At 44.4% G+C, this 24304-nt stretch overlaps 1 protein-coding gene across 1 annotated transcript; it reads left to right on the top strand.

Annotated features, from left to right (window-relative positions):
• ANKLE2 (ankyrin repeat and LEM domain containing 2) lies at positions 1-24304 on the top strand (the record flags this gene model as incomplete). The annotated part of the gene is made up of 13 exons (XM_080717754.1): positions 1-160; positions 3050-3502; positions 7315-7521; positions 8538-8731; positions 8833-9021; positions 12182-12304; positions 13285-13351; positions 15688-15860; positions 17200-17306; positions 18429-18616; positions 20854-21508; positions 23568-23699; positions 24082-24304. The coding sequence occupies 13 exons, from the start codon at positions 1-3 to the stop codon at positions 24302-24304; spliced, it is 2871 nt and encodes a 956-aa protein (XP_080573880.1).

Here is a 24304-nt window from a genome sequence, read left to right as displayed (position 1 = left end):
ATGCTGTGGCCGCGGCTGGCGGCGGCCGAGTGGGCGGCGCTGGCCTGGGAGCTGCTGGGCGCCTCTGTGCTGCTGTTCGCCGTGCGCTGGCTGGTGCGGCGGCTGGAGCGGCGGCCGCGGGGCCTGGGCCGCGCCGGGACCCCCGCAGCCCCGGGCCCAGGTGAGGGCGCGGCCGGCGGCCTGAGCCTCCGGCGGGCGCGGTGAGCGCGGGTCGGCGCCGGCGGGCGCGGGCCTTTGTTTTGTGACGAGGAGAATCGGGCTGTGGGCGGGAGGACCGCCGGCGGGGCTTGAACCCGGGCAGCAGAAGGGACGAGCCGGTTCTGGGTGTGGCGGAGGTGGAGGGAGGGAGGTGCTGGGTGCCTCCCCGTGAAGCGGCCGAGTCCTGGTGACATGACGGGGGTGAGCAGCGGTCGAGTGTGGCCCTCGGGCCTGGGCTCGAGGATGAGAGCCTGGGCTGTCATCGATGGCTTCGAGGTGGCCCACCAGATCTGGCGAGAGGAGACCAGGACTTGGGGACGGTGGACGCGGGCGCGGCCGTGTCGTGGTCCAGCGGGACGCACGCACGGAGTTCTGGGCCTGGCGCCACCGTGGGCTGCCGTGGAACTGGCCCGCTGTTTTTCAGCCTGTTCGTTAGCAAGCATGAAGTACTAGTCGCTCTTCGTTAAAACGGTTTTGTATGAATTGAGTATGCCCATTGATGTGTTCTTTCCTTTCATACTCGAGACTGAACTCTGGAACATTCTATGTCTGAGCTACCCCCAGCCCTTTTTTATTGAAACAGGGTCTTGCTAGGTTGCTGAGAGATCGCTAAATTGTGGAGACTAGTTTTCAGATCTGCATTCCTCCTGTCTCAGCCTCCCAAGTACTATGATTTCAGGCATGCATCACCTGACCCAGCTAACACATATATTGGCCAATTTCTTTTCTTTTCTTTTTTTTCCCCCGGGTCTGGGGATGAAACCCAGGGGCATTTGACCTCCGAGCTACACTGCCCTATTTTTTATTCTTTATTTTGAAACAGGGTCTCAATAAGTTGCAGAGGGCCTCACTAAGTAGCTGAGGCTGTCTGAGAACAGTGATCCTCTGGTCTCAGTCTCCGGTGTGCTGGGATTACAAGCGTGCTCCACCACACCCAGCTTTTATTGGCCAATTTCATTCCCCAGTAACTCCTTTTGTCACTAATGTTTCTGAAAGCTTATAAAAACTATCAGATTTGCCCCTCATCCCTTTCTCTTCACACTGTTCTTTCTCACCCTGTAGGTAAATCAATCTCTAGTTTTTTCTCTATTTTTTGTTGTTGGTTTTGGTTTTTTTCTTTCCACTACTGGGGATTGAACTCAAAGGCATTCTACCACCAAGCTGCACCCCAACCCCTATTTTGTCTTTTTTTTTTTTTTTTTTTTTTGGTGGTACTGGGGATGGAACCCTTCTACCTCTGGGCTACACTCCCAGACCTATTTTATATTTTTATTTTGAAACAGGGTCTCTTAAGTCAGTGAGGCTGGCTTCAAACCTGCCCAATCCTCCTGTCTCCACCTCCCAAGCGCAGGGATTACTAGCGTACACCACCATGCCTGGCTTGTCTTCATTATTTTGAAACAAGGGTTGCGGAAGGCCTCACTAAGTAGCTGAGGCTGGCCTTGAACCTGCAATCCACCTGTCTCAGCCTCCCAAGTACTGGGATTATAAACGTGTGCCACCACACCCAGCCTATCCTTTGTTTTTATGTGCACATTTGAGCAAAGCAAACCAGTGTCTTGTAGTAAGAACATTATTAACAGTATTCATTTTTATTTTTATTCTGACTTCCTAGTATATTAAGTACTTATTCTGAAACATTAGTAAACCTGTGCCTCTGGGGATTGAACCCAGGCATTCTACCTCCAAGCTACACCCTCACAACTTTTTATTTTTTGCTTTTTTATTTTTATTTTATTTTATTTTATTTATTTTTTTTTTTTTTGCAGGTCTGGGGATGCAACCCAGGGGCATTCGACCTCCAAAGCTACAGCCCCTGCCCTATTTTTTATTCTTTATTTTGAAACCGGATCTGACTGAGTTGTAGAAGGCCTCACTAAGTAGCTGAGGCTGTCCGCAAACCACGATCCTCTGGTCACAGCCTCCCGAATGCTGGGATTACAAGTGCACGCCACCACGCCCGGCTCTTTTTTTTTAATTTTTTGAAACAAGGGTTCACTAGGTTGCTGAAAGCCTTGCTACATTGCTGAGGCTGTCCTGGAACTTATGGTCCTCCTATGTCAGCCTCCCAAGTACTAGGATTATGGGGATGCACAATCATACCCAGCATTCCTTGATGTCTTAATAGCTATAGCAGACATTTATTGATAATTTGACTCAGTGGTGCAGATTTTACATGCATTATTTTTTTACCTTTGTTGTTTTGTTTTGTTGTACTTCAAATTAAACCTATGGGCATTCTGCCTCTGAGATACATTCTGCCTCTGAGATACACCCCCAGCCCTACCTTATTTTTTATTTTGAAACGGTCTCACTAAATGAAAGAGGGCCTCCCTAAGTTCCTGAGGCTTACACAGGATCCTGTGGTCCTGTGATCTTCCTGTGTCAGCCTTGTAATACTAGCATTACAGGCAAGTGCCACCATACTCAGCTACATTATTTTTATATTGTTAATATGTAAAAGTAAACCTATTAGTATGTCCACTTTTTAGGTGAATAAACTGATGCTTAGATTTGGAATAACTTGCCCAGGATCAGTTAGTGACTTAATATGTAAAAGTAAACCTATTAGTATGTCCACTTTTTAGGTGAATAAACTGATGCTTAGATTTGGAATAACTTGCCCAGGATCAGTTAGTGACTTAAGGTAGAGTGATGCAGTTCTGTTTATATCTTGGTTGCAAAGACAACCTTCAAACTACTAGCCCAAGTTAAAGAAGTGGCATTAGAGTAATGACACAAATTGGATGAAAAGTAAGAGCCTCTTGGGAACTGAGAACACATCCTAAGCAAGTGCCCTACTTAGCTACACCCCAGCCCAGCAAATTGACTTTTGTTTTCTTGGACCTAGGTGAAGTGACAATGGATGCTGTACTGTCTCGATTAAAACTCCTGAGTCCAGATGACCTCAGAGAACAAATTGTCAAAGCTGGATTGAAATGTGGACCTATTACATCTACCACAAGGTTCATTTTTGAGAAAAAATTGGCTCAGGCTTTGCTAGAGAAAGATGGAGTGCTGCCTTCCTCTCTTCCTGTCCACGGTGAGGTAGCTGCTACAGTGCTCAGACAGGACACAGTAAGGAACCAAACTGAGCAAACCAGTTTTTCTGAAGACAGAGATTTTGGTTACAGTGTGGGTTTGAACCCCCCAGAGGAAGAAGCTGTGGTATCCAAGGCCTGCCCAGTGCCCTTTGGTGCATCAGCAAGGATTGACACCCACAAGACTGGAGCAGCAGTCTCTAAGGAACCATCCCTGTACTACGGAGTGTGCCCAGTGTATGAAGACGGCCCCATGAGAAATGGTAATACAGCTGTTTTAGTGTTTCTTTTCACTGATGGTGGGGATAAGGATGCTTGTAAATTAAAAGCTGCAGATAAACAAAACACTATAAGTATGACCTTATCCCCAAGACTACCCATTGCTGACATTTGTTACCATCTTGAGTGTTTTGTAAATCTTTATGAAAGTAATTTTTGTTTTGTTGTTTGCATTTTTGTGGTCCTGGAGGTTGAACCAAGGGATGTACTACCTCTGAGCTCTGCCCTCAGCCCTTCTTATCTTTTGTTTTGAAACAGGGTGTTGTTAGGTTAATGAGAGTTTCACTATGTTTCTGGGGCTCTCCTCAAATCTGGGGTCCTCCTGTCTCAGCCTCCCAACTACTGAAATGATATGCATATGCCACTACTCCTGGCTCTCAGAGAGTTTCTTTTAATTTTAGGGAAACAGTTCTATGCTTGATTTACAAATAGGGAATGGCTGACTGCCATTTGTTAAGAACTTTGATCATTTTCCCTCTTTTTAAACTCATAATCTGAACACAATGAATGTGTAAATAATTTTCAACATTAAGAAATAAACAAGACTTAATAGAAAAAACAATTGGAATTTGTTATTAATTATAATGTGAGAAATTGCACATCATTAACCATCATTATTGTGTTAAAATTTGTCATGAGTGCTAGGCATGGTGGTGCATGCCTGTAATCCCAGTACTTGGGAGACTGAGACAGGAGGATCCCAGGTCTCAGTGATTTAATGAGGCCCTCCACAACTTAGTGAGACTGTTTCATTTTTTTGTGGTGCTGGGGATGGAACCCAGGGGCTTTCTACCTCCAGGCTACACCCCCAGGCCTGGTTTTGTTTGTTTGTTTGTTTGTTTGTTTGTTTTGTGGTACTGGTGATGGAACCCTTCTACCTCTGGGCTATACTCTTAGACCTATTTTATATTTTATTTGAAAACAGAGTCTCTTAAGCCAGCAAGGCTGCCATCGAAACTGCACGATCCTCCTGTCTGCCTCCCAAGCGCGGGGATTGCAAGCATGTGACACCATGCCCAGCCCCTCAGACCTATTTTATAATTTATTTGGAAACAGGGTCTCACTAAGTTGCTAAGAGCCTCACGAAAAGGCTGGCTTTGAACCTGTGGGATCCTCTTGTCTCAGCCTCCCAAGTACTGGGATTACAAGTGTGCACCACCACACCAGACTTTTGAGACTCTATTTTAAAATAAAGAAAAAAAAAAATAGGGCATGGAGTGTAGGTTAGAGATAGATTGTCCCTGGATTCAATCTCCTGTACCGCAAATAAAAATATAGATTTCCTCCTCTTTCATCTTCTATTTTGTTCTTTGTTTCTGTTTTGTTGTTGGTACTACAGATGGAACACAGGTGTGTTCTACCAGTGAGGTACACTGCTAGCCCTTTTATTTATTTGTTTATTTTGTTTTGATTTGTTTTTTGGTACTGGGGATGGAACCTAGGGGCATTCTACCTCCAAGCTATACCCCCAGCCCTATTTTTTATTCCTTTTTTATTTTATTTTTATTTTATCTATTTTTGCAGGTCTGGGGATGGAATCCAGGGGCATTCAACCTCCGAGCAACACCCCTGCCCTATTTTTTATTCTTTATTTTAATAGAGACAGGGTCTCACTAAGTTGCAGAGGGCCTCACTAAGGAGCTGAGGCTGTCCCTGAACCGCGATCCTGTCTCAGCCTCCTGAATGCAGGGGCTACAAGGGTGCACCACCATTATTATTTTTTTTTTTTTTTTTTTTTTTTGGTGATACTGGGGATGGAACCCTTCTACCTCTGAGCTACACTCCCAGACCTATTTTTATATTTTTATTTGGAAACAGGGTCTCTTAAGCCAGTGCGGCTGGCTTTGAACCATGGTGATCCTCCTGTCTCTGCCTCCCAAGTGCGGGGATTACAAGTGTGCGCCACCACGCCCGGCCCGGCTTAATTTTTGAAACAGGGTCTTACTGAGTTGCAAAGGGCCTCACTAAGTAGGTGAGGCTGGCTTCGAACCTGCGCCATCCTCTTGTCTCAGCCTCTCAAATGCTGGGATTACAAGCGTGCGCCACCATGCCCAGCTAGCCCTTTTTATTTTGAGCCAGACTCTCACTAAGTTGACCAAACTGGCCTCAAACTTGTGATTCTCCTTCCTCAAGTCTCCTGAGCCACAGGGATTATGGCATGCACCATCATAAACCAAACTGGATTTCCTTTTTTTGGGGGTGGGGGGTGTTACTGGAAATAGAACCTCAGGGGCATTCTACCTCTGAGCTACACCCCCAGCCTTTTTTTTTTTTTTTTTAATACAGTACTGTGGATAGAACCCAGTGGTATTCTATCTTTGAGCTACACCCTCAGCCCTATTTTTTATTCTATATTTTATTTATTTATTTTTTTATTTATTTATTTTGCAGGTCTGGGGATGGAACCCATGGGCATTCGACCTCTGAGCTACCCCTGCCCTTTTTTTTGGGGGGGGGGGGGTCGGGTTGGAACCCAGGGGCATTCGACCTCCAAGCTACACCCCCAGCCCTATTTTTTTTTTTTTTTTAAACCAGGTCTTACTGGGTTGCAAAGGGCCTCACTAAGTAGCTGAGGCTGTCCGCAAACCGTGATCCTCTGATCTCAGCCTCCCAAATGCTGGGATTACAAGCTGCGCCACCATGGCCGGCTTCCCAGCCCTATTTTGAAACCTGGTCTCACTGAGTTGCAGAGGGCCTCATTAAGTAGCTGAGGCTGTCCGCGAACAGCGATCCTGTGGTCTCAGCCTCCCAAATGCTGGGATTAACAAGGGTGCACCACCATGCCCGACTTTATTCTTCATTTTGAAACAGGGTCTCACTGAGTTGCAAAGGACCTCACTAAGTAGTAGCTGAGCCTGTTGTCAAACTCTGATCCTCCTGTCTCAGCCTTCCAAATGCTGGGATCACAAGCATGCTAGAGTGTGCCACCAAGAGGCCCTGCTCCTCCTATTTTTTATTTTGAAACAAGGTTTCACTAAATTGTGGAGGGCCTCACTGAGTTGTTGAGATTGACCTTGAACCTGCAATCATCCTGTCTTAGACTCCCAAGAACTGGGATTACAAGTGTGCACCACCACCATGCCTGGCCCAGTCCTGTTTTTAACTATTCATTTTGAAACCAGGTCTCACCATGTTGTTGTTTGCTAGCCTTGCACTTGTAATCTTCCTGTCTCAACATTACAAGTAATGGGGTTATAGATACACATCATTGTATGTCTGGCTTTAACTTTTAAAATTGTTATTTAGGTCTTTAGTCCATCTAAAACTTGTTTTTTAGTATGGTGTAGTATCTTTAGATATGGAATTACATAGAGGTATACAAACCACCTTGTTTATACACACACACACACACACACACACACACACACACACACACACACACGTATATATGAACAATGTTATTATTTTGGTTCTTGTGACTATCTAAGGCCCTCTAAATCCAAACTATGAATATAGAGTAAAATTACATGACTGGGCTGGGCGTGGCAGTGCACACCTATAATACCAACACTTCGGAGGTTGAGAAAAGAAGATCACAGGTTTGAGGCCAGACCCAGCAACTTAGCAAGACCTTCAGCAGCTTAGTGAGACTGTGTTTCAAAATACAAAATAAAAGGGCTGGAGGTGTAGCTCAAAGGTAGACTGCCCCTGTGTTCAATCCCTGGTACAAAAATAAATAAGTAAATAAAAAACCTGGCAACTGGGTAACAAATGACTTTTAAACCCTGGACTTAATTAAATGACAGGGTCTCTAGTTACTTGTATCTAATTTTCCTTTGCTACTTTCCCCACCCAGAAAGGATCCATGTTTATGAAGATAAGAAAGAAGCATTACAAGCTGTCAAAATGATCAAGGGATCCCGATTTAAAGCTTTTCCAACAAGAGAAGATGCTGAGAAGTTTGCTAGAGGAATTTGTGATTATTTCCCTTCCCCAAGCAGAACCTCGTCTCCACTGTCCTCTGTGAGAGTAGCACCACTCCTCAGCAGTGGTGGATTGAAAGGTAAACCACATGGGGGTGCACATCTTGACATTACTGTCAAAGTTTTCCTGAAATGTGTTTTTTCCTCTCTTCTACAACATGGCACCTCATTTTATCCAACTGTGGGAGAAGTCCTATGTGACAGAATGTGGGTAGCTGAGGCCTCTGTCATGACAACAGAAGGGAAGGGTCTGAGGGCTTGTACTAGAAAGCTTCAGGAACAGAAGAGTAGAGCCTGGCGGCTGAGTGACCGGGAAGTCACTTAGGCCTGAAGTTGGTAAGCCAGGGCTTCAGCAAGAGAAGCACCATTACCCCTTCCATCAGTCCTTGTCTCTCTGCCTGCTGCCTGTTTGATTAGGGTTTTCTCTTTGAGGTTGAGATCAGTCTTGTATGCTCATCTGAAGCTGTACCTGCTTCTGGAATATGCAAGAGTTAAGCTTCCCTGCAGGAGACAAAATTGGACAACACTCTGCCCTACTCAGAGCAGAGTCCTTGGAGGCTCTGCTCCCCTCTCCCTAATCTGGGCTTTCCAGGTGGGTGGCCCTGGAGAGAAAGTGCCTTATCCTGGTTGTCAGTTGACAATATCTCTGCCAACCTTTCTCTGTTTTCTTGCTTGGCTTTACACAGTGTTCTTCCTTGTGCTTGTAAATGTTCTACTGAAGGAAATCAGTTTAAGACATTTTCAGATGTTTTGATTAGATCCATAGAAACAACATGTAGAAAAGCATTCCCTCTTTATAGGAATCTGGGCTGCTGGTAGATGGCAGCAGTTCAAGGCTGCTGGTGCCTGTCTACCTGTCAAAGTCGACTTACCTGTCAAGTGCTACCAGATGGTGTCTCATGCACAGAGCTTTTCCTGTTGGATTCTAGTTGTGTCTGAATGTGCTTACCAGTGCATTGGTACTACTGTTGGTGTACCACAAGTGTAGTTCTCACCTGTTACTCCCAAGGGCTGCTGAGCTGCTGTGGGAAGCTTCAGGATGGGTGAGGAGAAAACACTACTGAAATTGAGTGTTCTTCAATTCTCTCAATAACAGATGGATTGTGCTTGTCTGAAGCAGAAACAGTAAATAAAGAGCGAGCAAACAGTTATAAAAATCCCCGAACTCAGGATCTCACTGCCAAGCTGAGAAAAGCTGTAGAGAAGGGGGAAGAGGACACCTTTTCTGATCTTGTTTGGAGTAATCCCCGGTATCTAATTGGTTCAGGGGACAATCCAACCATTGTACAGGTAAGCTTATTTCCAGCTCCTCTCATGCGATTGTAGTCACTGATTTGTGACAAAAGACAATTTAACACAACCAGAGATCAGAGCACCCAGTCTTCTTTCAGGAAGGATGCAGGTACAACGTCATGCATGTTGCTGCCAAAGAGAATCAGGCCGCTGTCTGTCAATTAACATTAGAAATTCTGGAAAACCCTGAGTTTATGCGGCTTATGTATCCAGATGACGACACCAGCATGCTGCAAAAGCGAGTCCACTATATTGTCGACTTGTATCTGAACACTCCTGACAAAGTGGTAAGTGTCGCTTCTTTGGTCTCGTGGCTAAAGATTGTATTCCCAGTATGTGTAATATTTCTTGTGTTTCTGCACTGCTTCAGTATGTAAGGACTGTCGAAGGTTAGGAAGAGAAGCACATTTGTTGGCGCATAGAGCTTAGGAAGAATCATTTGTGAAACACGCACTCTGGGAGAGTTCTGGTTGCCAGATACCGTGGACAGACTATGGATGGACAGGATGCTCCAAGAGGTGCTCTGGGCTTTTGTCAAAAGACACACACTCTGGGTTGTAACTGGATGCTGAGCAAATGCCAAAGAGCATAGAAAGGAAAGATATGTTTTATTTTTTATTTTTATTTTATTTTTTTGACAGTACTGGGAAAGGAACCCGGAACCCAGGGGCATTCTACCCCCAAGCGACATCCCTAGCCTTATTTTATTTTTTTATTTTTTTATTTTTTTGGTGGTACTGGGGTTCCTGGAAACCCTTCCACCTCTGGGCTACACTCCCAGACCTATTTTTTATACTTTTTTATTTGGAAATAGGGTCTCTTAAGCCAGCACGGCTGGCTTCGAACCTGCATGATCCTCCTGTCTCCGCCTCCCAAGTGCAGGGATTACAAGCGTCCCCACGCCTGGATTTTTTATTGTTTGAAACAGGGTCTTAGTGAGTTGCAAAGGGCCTCACTAAGTAGCTGAGGCTGTCTGTCTCCACCTCCTGAATTCTGGGATTACAAGCATGCACCACCACGCCTGGCTCACAGGGGCATTCTGAATCCAAGCTATACCCCCAGCCCTACTTTTTATTCTTTATTTTATTTGTGGTACTGGGGATGGAACCCAGGGGCTTTTCTACCTCCAGGCTATACTCCCAAACCTATTTTATACTTTATCTGGAAACAGCGCCTCACTAAGTAGCTGAGGCTGGCTTCAAACCTGCGTGATCCTCCTGTTTCAGCCTCCCAAGAGCTGGGATTATAAGCATGCGCCACCATGCCCGGTCTTTATTCTTTATTTTGAAACAGGGTCTCACTAAGTAGTGGAGGGCCTAAGTAGCTGAGGCTGGCTGTAAATCCACATTTTCCTGTTAGTCTCCCAAGTACTGGGATTACTTTATTATTTATTTATTTAAATTTCTTTTCTTTGGAGATTGAACACAAGGAGCATTCTACATCCAAATTATAACCCTCGCCCTTTATATATATATATGTATGTATATATATATATATATATATTTTTTTTTTTTTTTTAATTTCACAATAGGATCTTGTTAGGTTGCTGAGTGTCATTATTTTGCTGAGCCTGTCCTTGAACCTGCTATTATCTCAGTCTTCTAAGTACTAGGATTACAGGCATGTGCCACCACATCCAGCTTGTATTTTCTTTTTTTTTTTTTTTTTTTTTTTGCAGGTCTGGGGATGGAACTCAGAGGCATTTGTCCTCTGAGCTACACTCCCTGCCCAATTTTTTTATTCTTTATTTTGAAACAGGATCTCACTGAGTTGCGGAGGGCCTCACTAAGTAGCTGAGGCTGTCCGCGAACCGCAATCCTCTAGACTCAGCCTCTCGAATGCTGACATTACAAGCATGTGCCACCACGCCCGGCTTAAATATGGGTTTTTGAAAAAGAAAAATTTATTTATCTGAGGGAGACTTAGTGATAGGTTAGATCCAAGAACTATAAACATTTAGCAAAATATAGGAGTTTGGTAAGCTGTGGGTGGGAGTGAGCAAAAGAAGCATGTTGTGGTGGGCATAGTTTTGTTCTACATTGAATTAAGGACTAAAAAGCAAGGATAAATTAGGTATGACAATGCATGCCAATAATCCCAGCACTTGGAAGACTCAAGACAAAAGGGGATAGCAGGTTCAAGGACACCCTCAGAAACATAGTGAGACTCTCAGCAACCTGGCAAGACCCCGTTTCGAAACAAAGACAGAAAATAGAGCTGGGGGTATAGCTTGGATTTAGAATGCCCTTGTGCTCAATGCCCAGTACCCCCATACACACACACACAAATACTGAACATGTGCAGACTTTTTTCCTTGTCATTATTCCCTGAATAAGATAGTATACTAGCTATTTATGTAGTATTTGCATTACTTCGAGGATTCTGAGTAATCTAGAGATGATTTAAGGCCTACAAGAGGTGTTATTGCTCTTAGACCCAGGCATGGCATCACATACCTGTAATACCAGTACTTGGGAGGCTAAAACAGTAAGATTGCAAGTTTAAGATCAGCCTCAGCAATTTATCAAGACTCTCAGCAACCTAGCAAGACCTTGTTTCAAAAACTAAATAAAAGAGCTGGGGTGTAACTTGAAGGGAGAAATGCCACTGGTTTCAATACCTAGTACCATCAAAAAAAAAAAAAAAAAAAAGGAAGGAAGATGCCACTGGGGAGAGTACCAGGGAGATGAGGCAGAGCGCTGAGCTACCATGAAGTGGCTGCCAGAGCATTGGGAAGCATTGTGGAGTGCAGTAGTAGCCTGAGGTCAGAGGTGAAGAGAGATCTACTTACTGCTGCCCACCATCAGGGACGTCAAAGAGAGTGTCACTGAGTACAGACCAAATCCATGGGCTTTGCTTTATTCTGGGTGATTCCTGCCTCTGTTTTCAAGAATTCATTACATGACAGTACGCTAAATGCCTTGAATTATTAAAGCTACTGTTTACTGAGCAGCTTCCATCACAAGCTGCTCAAGACCTGGTGATGAAGGGCAGTGTGCTGAACTCAAAATCTGGCATGAAGTGGATATTGCTGGCATGCGTCTTTTTAGTTGACAGCGTACCTGTAATCCCAGTACTTGGGAGGCTGAGTCAAGAAGGTCACAGGGTCAAAACCAGAAGTTCATAGTAACTTAGCGAGACCCTGTTTCAAAATAAAAAAGGTCTGGGGTATAGCTCAGTGGTAGAATGCTCCTGGGTTTAATACTCAGTATAGACTTTAAAAAAATAAATACCAGCTGGGTTTTGTCATGCATACCTGTAATCTCCATATTAGAGAGGCTGAAATAAGAGGATCACAGGTAAGGGGTGGGGTATAGAACACCACTAGGTTCAATTCCCAGTTCCACACACACACCAAAACAAACAAACAATATGAACTAACAACTGTCATAAAAATGGTATGAATAAGCTGAGTAAATAATTATACTTTCTCTATACTTTTTTCAGGGCTATGACACACCGTTGCACTTTGCTTGTAAGTTTGGGAATGTGGATGTGGTCAACGTACTTTCTTCACACCCTTTGATTGTGAAAAACCCAAGGAATAAATATGGTAAAACACCCGAAGATGTAAGTAATTGTAAAGTGCAGTTACTATCTCGTATTAGAAATGAACTTATATAAATTTACAGTGTATAAACACAGCTACAGTGAAATCACAAGTAATTCTCTATGAGTTGTGTTTGCTTTTGGGCACACTAGAAACCCTGACTGCTGGGCAAGATGTGATATATGAAGGTGATGTATCTCTAAAGCTGCAAATATATCTGTAGAGTTAGGAGGGAATGAGCTGACCTGTTTTGCTAATTTTATTTTTCTGAAACTGGCCATCAGTTTTCTGAACACATCACAGTCTATTATCATATTTCCTCTCTGAACACATTAGTTGACCAGATGCAGAGCAGATGGAGGTAGTTATGGTGGTAGGGGGGTGGGATGATGAGATGATGTTGGTGTGAAGTAGGACCATAGTGCTGATGGTGGCAGTGTTGATGTTATTGGTGATGATGGAAATAATGGTGATTGTGGTGATGGTGGTGGTGGTGGTGGTGGTGGTGGTGTTTACTCTGAGCTCCACCCCTGGCACTATTTTCATTTTTACTTTGAAACAGGATTTCACAAAGTTTTGGAGGTCCTAAGTTGCTGAGACTGGCCACAAACCTGAAATCCTTCTGTCTCAGCCTCCCAAGTACTGGGATTATAAACTTCTGCCACCATGCCCTGCTTATTTTAATTTACTTATTTGTGTGTGTGTGGGGGGTGGGGGGTACTGGGGATTGAATCCGGGGCCTTTTTATCTCTGAGTTACACTCCTAGCCCTATTTTATTTTTATTTTGAAACAGTCTTGCTAGATTGCTGAAAATTGCTAAGTTGTAGAGGCTGTCCTCAGAGGTATAACACCCTTGGGTGTTATACTCTAGTACCAAAATAATAAAATGAAACCCAGATAGTTGAATTTAAAACTTGCTTTTAAAAAATTATTTTATTGGCAAAGAAATATTGGAACAAAATAAGCTTCACAGTGTTCACTTATTCTTGTTTTGTTTAGGTAATTTGTGAAAGAAGTAAAAATAAGCCTGTGGAGCTGAAAGAACGAATCAGAGAATATTTAAAAGGTAAGTTGGGAAATCAGTGCCCACTTTCATGGGGTCCTTGGAAAAGAGAGTCACCAGGGGCTTTGTGATCTGTCTCAGAACCATGGAGGATGGAATGCAGGGGCATTTACCCCTGAGCTTCACCCCCAGCTCTATTTTACTCTTTTGTTTTGAAATGGGGTATCCCTAAGTTGCAAAGGGCCTCACCAAATTGCTGAGGCTAGCCGGGCGTGGAAGCACACATTTATAATCTCAGCATTTGGGAGGCTGAGACAGGAGGATCGTGGTTCGTGGACAGTCTCAGCTACTTAGTGAGTCCCTCTGCAACTTAGACCCTGTCTTAAAGCCGGGCATGGTGGCACACGATTGTAATCCCACCATTTGGGAGGCTGAGACAGGAGGATCATGGTTCTCAGATAGCCTCAGCTACTACTTAGTGAGGCCCTTTGCAACTCAGTGAAACCCTGTTTCAAAAATAAATAATAAAAAAATAGGGCTGGGGGTGTAGCTCAGAGGTAGAATGCCCTTGGGATTCACCCCCAGTACCACCAAAAAAAAAATTTTTTTATTTTTTAATTAAAAAGTAAGACTGGGGTTGTAGCTCAGAGGTATTATTCAACCCCTGGTACCCCGCTCCCCCAACACAAGCACTCACAAAATTACTTCAATATACTTAAAGTATTTGACTATATCTAGTAAGTAATAAACATTAGTATTTTATGTATAGCTAAGTTACAGGTGAATTTTACCATATATTACCCCGCTTAAAAAAAATGATCTCATGTACCAAAGAGGGAAAAAAAACTTATCACTTATTTGTAAAATGGCATATGTATATGATGCATCCTGATCTTAGATATTGAAATGTGAATGAAATATGGCCAGGTGTGATGGCACAGGCTTTTAATCCCAGTACTTGGGAGGCTTAGACAGGAGAATCACAGGTTCAAAGACAGCCTCACCAGCTTAGTGAGACCCTGTTTAAAAATAAAGAATAAAATAAGTCTGGGGGTTATAGCTCAGAGGTTGAATGCCTCTGGGTTCAATTCTCATTACCACACACAAAAAAGGAAAGAAATGTGAATATGGCATTTTAATTTTTTAATTGCTAGAGTTTTCAGTATATTCTACAGTAAAAATCTAGGGGTTTTTTTTGTTTTTTTGTTTGTTTGTTTGTTTGTTTGTTTGCAGTACTGGGGATGGAACCCAGGGACATTCTACCTCTGAGCTACACCCCTAGCCCTATTTTTTATTATTTATTTTGAAATAGGGTCTAATTGAATTGCAAAGGGCCTCACTAAGTAGCTGAAGCTGTCTGCTAACTGTGATTCTATAAGAAATAGTGTTAGGATGCCCTTGGGTTCTATCCCCTGTACTGAAGAAAAAAAAAAACAAACAAAGACAGCATTAAAATTATTATAAGCACTTAAAATATGAAATTCCATAACTGGGTGTGGTGGCGCACACTTGTAAACCCAGTACTTGGGGGGGTGAGGTGGGAGGATCACAGATTTGACGATAGCCTCAGCAACTAGTGAGACTCTTCATCAATCTAGTGAAACCCTGTTGTTGTTGTTTTTTCTTTTTCTTTTTCTTTTTTTTTTTTGTGTGTGTGTGTTTGTGTGTGGTACTGGGGGTGGAACCCAGAGGCTTTCTACCTCTGGGCCATACTCCCAGACCTTTGTTATATTTTATTTGGAAACAGGGTCTCACTAAGTTGCTGAAAGCCTCACTAAGTAGCTGAGGCTGGCTTCGAACCTGTGCGATCCTCCTGTCTCAGCCTCCCAAGCACGGGGATTACAAGCGTGTGCCACCATGCCCGGCTAAAACCCTGTTTTAAAATAAGAATAAAATAGGGCTGAGAGTATAGCTGAGAGGTAGAGTGCTTCCAGGTTCAATCCCCAGAATCACAAAAAAATAAAATAACAAATTCTTAGGCAGTGATGCATGACAGATCTGTGTGCCGGCAAACTTCTTTGTAGGATTGAGGCCAGAACTGAAAGTTTCTGCCACAGGAATAGGGAAGTGAGGAGGAAAGTTGGATGTGACATCTTGGTAGTGTGTGTTGGACTGCTGTGCACGCCTCTGCTTTCCTCTGGCCTCAGTCTTCTACTTTCCTGGAGGTTGGGGAATCCGTGGCTACCTTCTCCTTTCTTCCTGCCCCCTTCCTCAGGAAGGTGTGAGGCTCACTAAGTTATGTGAGTCCTGGCAAGAGCAAGCTGGCCTTTGCTCTGGTCATTGGCTAGAGTGTAGGTGGCCACTGGGTCCCTCTGCCATTGTTTTCCTACTGCTCATTCAGACCTCAGCTAACCTCTGGTGAGCAGGAGTCTCCAGCTGGTGCTTTTCTCCTCCTCTAGGTCACTACTATGTGCCACTTCTGAGAGCAGAAGATACTTCTTCTCCAATCATTGGAGAGCTGTGGTCCTCAGACCAGACAGCTGAGGCCTCACATGCCAGCCATTGTGCAGGGGACCCCAGAGACCCCGTGCTGACCCTTAGAGCCTTCGCAGGACCCCTGAGTCCATCCAAGGTGAGCTATGTAGAGCCTCTAGAACCACCCTGCTTTGCCCGCAATGTAGTGCCATCTTTCAAGCCATTGCTTTGTGCTTAGTCTTGGAGACCACAGCTTATGCGACCCGAGGGTCCTCTTTCTCTGAAACCATCTGCCTAGAGGTGCTGACAAGGCTTTGCTATGTTGCTCATTTGTTAGTTGGTAAGGGTCCACGAGCCTACACCTCCCAACATGGCTACCTTAGCTTGGGCTAGCCCCCTCTATGTGTCTTCTTGTCCCAGTAGATGGCCCACCTATGCTGCCTTGCCAGTCTGGCGAGGCTGTTTCTTAGGGTACTTCCAATCCCAAGTTCACCTTCCAGACTAAGTTTCCTCTCATTGTATCTCCCACCCCTTCCTGCCAATTGCTTGAGCCCCTGATATTCCCTCACTTTCCTAGAGGCTATTGGTTTGTACCCATGTCTTGGCCCTTCAGGCTACACATAGTACCGATGTGCAGGTTGAGCCCTTAACACTGGACCCAGAGATGGGTTCAAAGGTTCTGCACATTTTATGGCAAATTTGTATTTGGCATTTTTTTCCTGAATAAAATGTTTTGTACACTGACATGTGTAGTCTCTTGTTAAAAACTTTCTAAATAGCCAGGGGTGGTGGTGCACGCTTGCAATCCCAGCACTTGGGAGGCTGAAACAGAAGGGTCACACAGGTTCGAAGCCAGCCTCAGCTACTGAGTGAGGCTCTCAGCAACTTAAGACACTGTTTCCAAATAAAATATAAAATAGGTCTGGGCGTATAGCCTAGAGGTAGGAAGCCTGTGGGTTCCGCCCACAGTACACATAAATAAATAAATAAATAAATAAATAAATAAATATAAATAAATAAATAAATATTTTTTTAAAAACCTCAAAATAACGGATTAGGTGCTACATGCTGTTACCTGCGATCATAGGCACTTGGGAGGCTGAGTCAGGAGGATCTTAAATATAAGCCTCACTTCAGAAACATAGCAAACCTGTCTCCAAAATAAATGAAGAAAACAATCTAAGTAATTATTTGTTTGCAACTATAAAAATATCAATGTCAAGAAGGGATGGGACAACCAGGCGTGGTGTTGCATGCTTGTAATCCCAGCATTCAGGAGGCTGAAACTGGAGGATTGTGGTTTGCAGACAGCTTCAGCTACTTAGTGAGGCCCTCTGCAACTTAGTGAGACCCTATTTCAAAATAAAGAATAAATAATAGGGCAGTGGGTATAGCTCAGAAGTCGAATGCCCCTGCATTCTATCCCCAGACTGAAAAAGGGGAGGGGGGGGCGATTAGGATTAGATGCATATTTCAACACTTTTTTTTCTTCATAGGCAGAAGATTTTCGCAAACTCTGGAAAACTCCACCTCGAGAGAAAGCAGGGTTCTTTCACAATGTGAGGAAATCTGATCCAGAAAGAGGCATTGAGAGAGTAGGAAGGTACTTCAGGAGTATGAGCCCGGGTGATGTGTAATGCTGCATGGTGTACAGATTGACAGTGGAAAACATAGTAACAACCAATTCAAAATAACAATTCCTAGGAGTTTCTGAGCATTTTCATTGGGTCAGATACTTTGCAAATGTCCTCCACAGTGTAATTTGCAGAAGTGTAAGGTAAAACAGTCTGTTCCTAGACCTTGAGCAGTTCCACAGCTTTTCTAGGCGATATTAAACATTTTGTATAAATTACTATGCAGATAGTCTTTCCTTGGAAAAAAAAGATTTAATCACCAAACACAAGAGACAAGTGTGGCTAGAAACTGTTAGTACAATAAGTCCCAGACAAAAAGTCCACAATCACAAAGCTAAATTATGGTACAATCTAATAAAATTTCACTGGATCGGCCCAATTTGAGGTTTACAACTTGAAATGAAAAGGACCTCTAAATTTTATGTTCCTTGTAAAAAAAAAAAAAAAAATACATTTGTGACCTTTTTACTGTGAGGACATTCTGGGCTCTGTTGCCTTTCTTGAGTATTTCAGTGAGTGTGGTCACTCCTTGAGAAACCCTGCTAGTAGTGCTGTTAGGGAAATGCTAGAAAATGCAACATCAGTTCTCCATTAAATAATGCAACATTAGTTATTAATTAATTTAACATTAATTATTTCTGTTTAAGATAAAATGCCCCTTCCCTATACTGGGGAATGAACCCACATCCTTGTACATGCTAGGCCAGTGCTCTCCCACTCAATTACACCCCACAACAAAGGATAAAATAAAGTCATACCTAGGTTGGTGTGGTGGCACACGCCTGTGATCCCAGCATTCGGGAGGCTGAGACAGGAGGATCTCGGTTTGTAGTCAGCCTCAGCTACTTAGTGAGGCTCTGTGCAACCCAGACCCTGTTTCAAAATAAAGAATAAAAATAGGTCTGTGGATATAGTTGGAGGTAGAAAGTCCCTGGGTTCTGTCCCCAGTACCGCAAAAAATAAAATCATGCCCAATATTGCAGACACTGTCTTGGCACTTTGAACATTAAGTGGCTATTTTCTTTGCATTCAGTTCTGTGTGTTTCCCTCCCTAGTTTCTCAAATGGTTAATTGTGTTTTATTTCTTACAGGGAGCTAGCTCATGAGCTGGGGTATCCCTGGGTTGAATACTGGGAATTTCTGGGCTGTTTTGTTGATCTGTCTTCCCAGGAGGGCCTTCAAAGACTAGAAGAGTATCTTGCTCAGCGGGAAATGGGCAAAAAGGCTCAACAAGAAACAGAAAATGAAGCCTGCCCCCAAGATAAAGCCTCCACCTCTGGTGAGCACCTGTGGGTTCCAGATGGCTGTGGCCCCAGTGGCAGGGTGAAACTGTTTTTCTTTGCTTCAAAAAATGTTATTGTCAAAACGGTGAACTTTTCCTTAGGCTGATGTCAAAAGGACAAAGAGAAGTCGGGCGTGGTGGCACACACCTGTAATCCCAGCATTTAGGAGGCTGAGACCAGAGGATCGTGGTTTGGGGACAGCCTCAGCTACTTAGTGAGGCCCTCTGCAACTCAGTGATACCCGGTTTCAAAATAAAGAATAAAAAATAGGGCAGGGGGTGTAGCTCAGAGGTCAAATGCCCCTGGGTTCCAGCCCCAGACCCGCAAAAAAAAAAAAGGACAAGGAGGCACACTCCTCCCCTTTCACTCTGGGTCTCACTAAGTTGTGGAGGGTCTTGCTAAGTTGCTGAAGGTGGCCATGAACCTGTGATCCTCCTGTCTTAGCCTCCTCCTGGGTACTGGGATTAGAAGCATGTACTATCTTGCTCTGTTCCCTGATACTTTATTTATTTATTTATTTATCTATTTATTTATTTATTTATTTATTTTTGTGGTGCTGAGGGTGGAACCCAGGGGCTTTCTACCTCTGGGCTATACTCCCAGACCTATTTTATATTTGGAAACAAGGTCTCACTAAGTTGCTGAGAGCCTCACTCAATAGCTGAGGCTGGCTTCAAACCTGAGCGATCCTCCTGTCTCGGTCTCCCGAGCACTGGGATTACAAGAGTGTGTCACCATACCCGGCTCCCCTGATACTTTTTGTTTGTTTGTTTGTGGTACTGGGGGTGGAACCCAGAGGCTTTCTGCCTTCGGGCTATACTCCCAGACCTTTTTTTTTTTTTTTGAAACAGGGTCTCACTAAGTTGCTGAAAGCCTCACTAAGTAGCTGAGGCTGGCTTCGAACCTGTGCGATCCTCCTGTCTCAGCCTCCCAAGCACGGGGATTATAAGCGTGCGCCACTACGCCCGGCTTCCCTGATACTTTTTAAATGCTAAGATTGAACTGTTAGCCCCTCAGCACATACTTTACAAAGAAAACTCATTGGAGTGCTGGAAAAGAAAGTATAGCACATGTACTTTTTTTTTTCTTTTGTCAGCACTGGGGATGGAACCCAGGGGCGTTCTACCTTCAGGCTATACCCGTAGCCCTATTTTTATTCTTTATTTTGAAATAGGGTCACAGAGTTGCAAAGGACCTCACTAAGTAGCTGAGGCTGTCCTCAAACCATGATCCTCCTGTCTCAGCCTCCCAAATGCTGGGATTATAAGCATGTGCCACCACAACCCTGGCCACTGCGTATGTATATTAAATTAAGAAGTGACGCCGGGTGTGGTGGCACACGTTTGTAATCCCCACGCTTGGGAGGCTGAGACAGGAGGATCAGGCAGGTTGGAAGCCAGCCTCAGCTACTTAGTGAGGCTCTCAGCAACTTAAGTGAGACCCTGTTTCCAAATAAAATATAAAATGGGTCTGGGAGGTAGCCCGGAGGTAGAAAGCCTCTGGGTTCCACCCCAGTACCACCAAAAAAAAAAAAAAGTGACTAGTCAGAAAAGTCAGCCTGAATCTGAAACACATAACCAAAGCAGAGTCAGTATTTAAACCTTCCACAGCTCACAGTCAAATTGGCTATGGAAGACAGAATGGGAATACATCAGGCCAAGCAGAGGGTCAGGAGAGCTGTGTAGTGGCCTCATTTATTCTGTGTTATCCTCTGTGGCTGTGCACTTAATAGTTACTGTTAAAGTGAGCTCATTTCCCAAGCAGCATATACACAGTTCAAGGGGTTACTTCTTTGACAGCAAAAAATGACATTTTCATCTTGTCGGGACATGCTATGTTGAAGTAGCTTGAGCATTTCATTCACAGGATAGAGAAGTGCAGTGATTCTTGATGGAATTTTTATAGATTATCTTTCAGGACCATGCATGGTATCAGCCCAACAGATCAGAGCTGGCACCCCTTTTTCTGCTTGCCCTTGGCCTTGACTTTTCCTTTTTTTTCCCTGGCTTTGAGGGAGGATTGGGGGACCAGAAACTTAATTTCTGTCTCCAGTGTCTAACTTGGCCTTTTCCCATAATTAACTCAGGTAATTTTCTGTCTTGAAATCTGATGCGGTTGTGATTAGGAATAATTTCTTCCTTGGGTTGTATGATTTCTAGTGCACTTGAGTGAGCCAGTCTGTTTTCGGTTCTACCCTCCATACCTCTGAAATGCTTCTCTGTTGCCCTTACAGGCATTGGGAAGAAGTGCAGCAATTCCATGTCTGTGGGTGCATTTCTAGAGGAGGAAGACGACCTGAGCTTGGAAGAAGTTAAAAATCAGCAAAATACAGCTCGAAAACAGAGCCGGCCCACAATGGATGATTTTGGAAACACAGAGTATAGTGCCCTTCCCTTAGGGCAAAAGAAAGAATTTATAGAAGCCTCAGACCAGCACCATCACATTAGCAGAAATGGGCTCTGCGGTCCTCTCACTCGCAGCAGGAGCCCAGGCGGGAAGAAGCCAGAGGCCTCCAAAGAGAAGGGAGCTCTTCTGTCACCTGTCTCTAGTTTGAGTCTTGAATTTGATAAACTGAATTTGCAAAATCTAGGAGGTAGCCTTTCTAAGACATCAAACAAAAATACGAACACTAAAGAAAAGATACTGACTTCAAGAAATGATACAATAGAAAGTGATTTGTTGGCACCTCCTGCTGCTGCAGATGAACTGGCAAATAACCAAATAAGGACAGAAAGTGAAGTGTCCGCTGGAATGGCTAAAATGTCTTTGGATCCCAGCAGTCCCCGGCATGGGGCCCAACAAAAGTGTGGACCAGACTCCCTAACCGCACCTGCACTTGTATCCTCCCCCAGTGTGAAGGAGTGTGTCAGAAGGTTCTTCCTTTTTGGGTAAGTATGAGATGCTTTGTGTGCAGATGGCACTGTTTGTAGTTCCTTCTTTTTTTTTCTTTTTTTTTTTTTTTTTTTTTTGGTAATGGGGATGGAACCAAATGTCATTCTGCCTGTGAACTACACCCCCTGCTCTTTTTTTTTTTTTTTTTTTGTGGGTCTGGGGGTGGAACTCAGGGGCATTTGACCTCCGAGCTACACCCCCTGCCCTATTTTTTATTCTTTATTTTTGAAACCAGGTCTCACTGAGTTGCGGAGGGCCTCACTAAGTAGCTGAGGCTGTCCCCGAACCGCGATCCTCTGGTCTCAGCCTCCCGAATGCTGGGATTACAAGCGTGTGCCACCACGCCCGGCTTTATTATTTTATTTGAAAATAGGGTCTCTCTCACTTAAGTTGCTGAGGCTGACCACGATGTGTGCCACCATGCCCAGCTGTATGTAGTTCCTTTTAAAGTCTCTTTACCACAGTTCTCTTTGACATACTCCTCTGGCTCCCATCTTTTTTTTTTTTGGTCGTGCTGGGGATTGAACCCAGGAGCATTTTACCCCTGAGCTACACCCCCAGCCCTTTTTTATTCTTTATTTTGAAACAGGGTCTCACTAAGTTGTGAAGGGCCTCACAAAGTAGCTGAAGCTGGCTGTGAACCCGGATCCTCCTATCTCAGCCTCCCAAGTACTAGGATTACAAATGTGTACCACCATGCCTGGCTTGGTTCTCATCTTTTATTTTTTTTAACAGTCCTGGGAGCCAGGCGTGGTGGCACACGCTTGTAATCCCAGCATTTGGGATGCTGAGACCGGAGGATCACGGTTCGAGGACAGCCTCAGCTACTTAGTGAGGCCCTCTGCAACTCAGTGAGACCCGGTTTCAAAATAAAGAATAAAAAAAATCAGGCAGGGGGTGTAGCTCAGAGGTTGAATGCTCCTGGGTTCCATCCCCAGACCCGCCCCCCCAAAAAAAAAAATAGTTCTTGGGATAGAACCCAGGGGCATTCTACCTCTGAGCTACACCTCCAGCTTTATTTATTTATTTATTTATTTATTTATTTATTTATTTATTTATTTATTTATTTATTTATTTATGGTACTGTGGGTGGAACCCAGGGGTTTTTCTACCTCTGGGCTGTACTCCAGACTTATACTTTCTTTGGAAACGGGGTCTCACTAAGTAGCTATGGCTGGCTTTGAACCTGTGCGATCCTCCTGTCTCAGCCTCCCAAGGGCTGGGATTGCAGTTTGTGCCACTACACCTGGCTTTATTCTTTATTTTGTAAAGGGTCTCACTAAGTAGCTGAGGCTGTCCACGAACCACAATTTTCCTGTCTCAGCCTTCCAAATGCTGGGATTACAAGCATGCTTTTGTCCCCATCTTTTGACATGAATTTGTAGCTTTTTTTTTTTTTTCTTCCTCGACTGGGGATTTTTTCTTCCTCAACTGGGGATTTATCCCTGGACTGCTCTATCACTTGAGCTGTATATATACATATCCCCAGTCATTTATTTTTGAAACAGGGTCTCGCTAAGTTGCCCGGGTTGGCTTTGAATGTGTGATTCTCCTGCCTCAGCCTCCCAAGGAGCTGGGATGACAGGCATGCACCACAGTGCCCAGCTGAGGCTACAGCCTTCTGAATATTTTTCATGGTCTTTCAGTTGGACTGGTTAAATTAGTCTCTGCTGTTACCTCCTGGGGAAATAAATACCTCCAGAATAATCTCATCTGCCCTGAGAATTAATTTGTTTTATAAGGCAAAGCTTTCTATCCACAGCAGGGGTAAAGAGCCAGGGTGGTTCCATCCACATTAGTTGGCCTCCCCACTCCTCCTGTGCTCCCACCACATGACAGTGGGATGCCCTGGTCCAGCAGACCAGCCTGTGGCTCCTTCCTATGGATCCCTGAGGTATGAGATGGTATGGTGATTCCTGAGCTCACATTGGTTCTCCTACATCATTCTGCTCATCTGTTGGATTCTAGAGTTAAAAATGCAGTGTTTTGAAAGTTTTTGGTTTCTTTAATAATGGTATTCTGCTTTCTCTTGCATTCTTTTATTATGTCCTCTAGAGAGGAGCCATCAAAACTAGATCGGGATGTGTTGGCTGCCCTGGAGTGTGCAGATGTTGACCCTTGTCGGTACCCAGCTGTCCACAAGTGGAAAAGTGCTGTTCTATGCTACTCACCTTCAGACAGACAGAGGTACTTTTGAGGTCTGAGTGGAAGCCAGGTTGGAATGGCCCAGGTCATGTGTTGATGGTTCTTCACACTGGTAGTCCCTTTGGTCAGGCTACTGTGCAAGCTCAACCTGCATGGATTTGGGTTTCTTTGCAGTTGGGACCTTCACATAGGACCAGTCTTTGGTTGAGCAGAAGGTCTGCTCGGGTGTTGTGGGTTTGGCAGCTGCCAGGAGTCCTGGTCTGCGTCACACAGGCTTGGTGTGGAAGCTCATGGGGTGCCTAGAGCTCGAGGTTTAGAAATGCCTCCTCTGCTGTGATCCTGGCATGGGTTTGTGTGCCCAAGTCTCCACACTTCTGCCATCACAGGCCATATGTAGTAACAGATCTGTTTTTGGTTTCCTTAGTTGGCCAAGCCCTGCAATGAAAGGAAAGTTCAAGTCTCAGCTGCCGGATCTTGGTTGCCCTCGCAGCTGCAGTCCAGCACGAAGCAGTTCCACTGGTGGCAGCCCTGGAAAGCCCAGCCATGCTCCCTGCTCCCCCAGCCTGGGCAGCCCTGGGCGCTACAGTCCAGCGCATGGGAGCCACCTCCACAGGATGCCACGCCTGGCCCAGCTCACAGCCCAGTAG

This window comes from Muscardinus avellanarius (genome assembly GCF_963383645.1).
Source record: "Muscardinus avellanarius genome assembly, chromosome: 21".
Lineage (NCBI taxonomy): Eukaryota > Metazoa > Chordata > Mammalia > Rodentia > Gliridae > Muscardinus > Muscardinus avellanarius.
The sequence above is the reverse complement of the archived record's forward strand: the minus strand, read 5'-3'. Positions and strand labels throughout refer to the sequence as shown.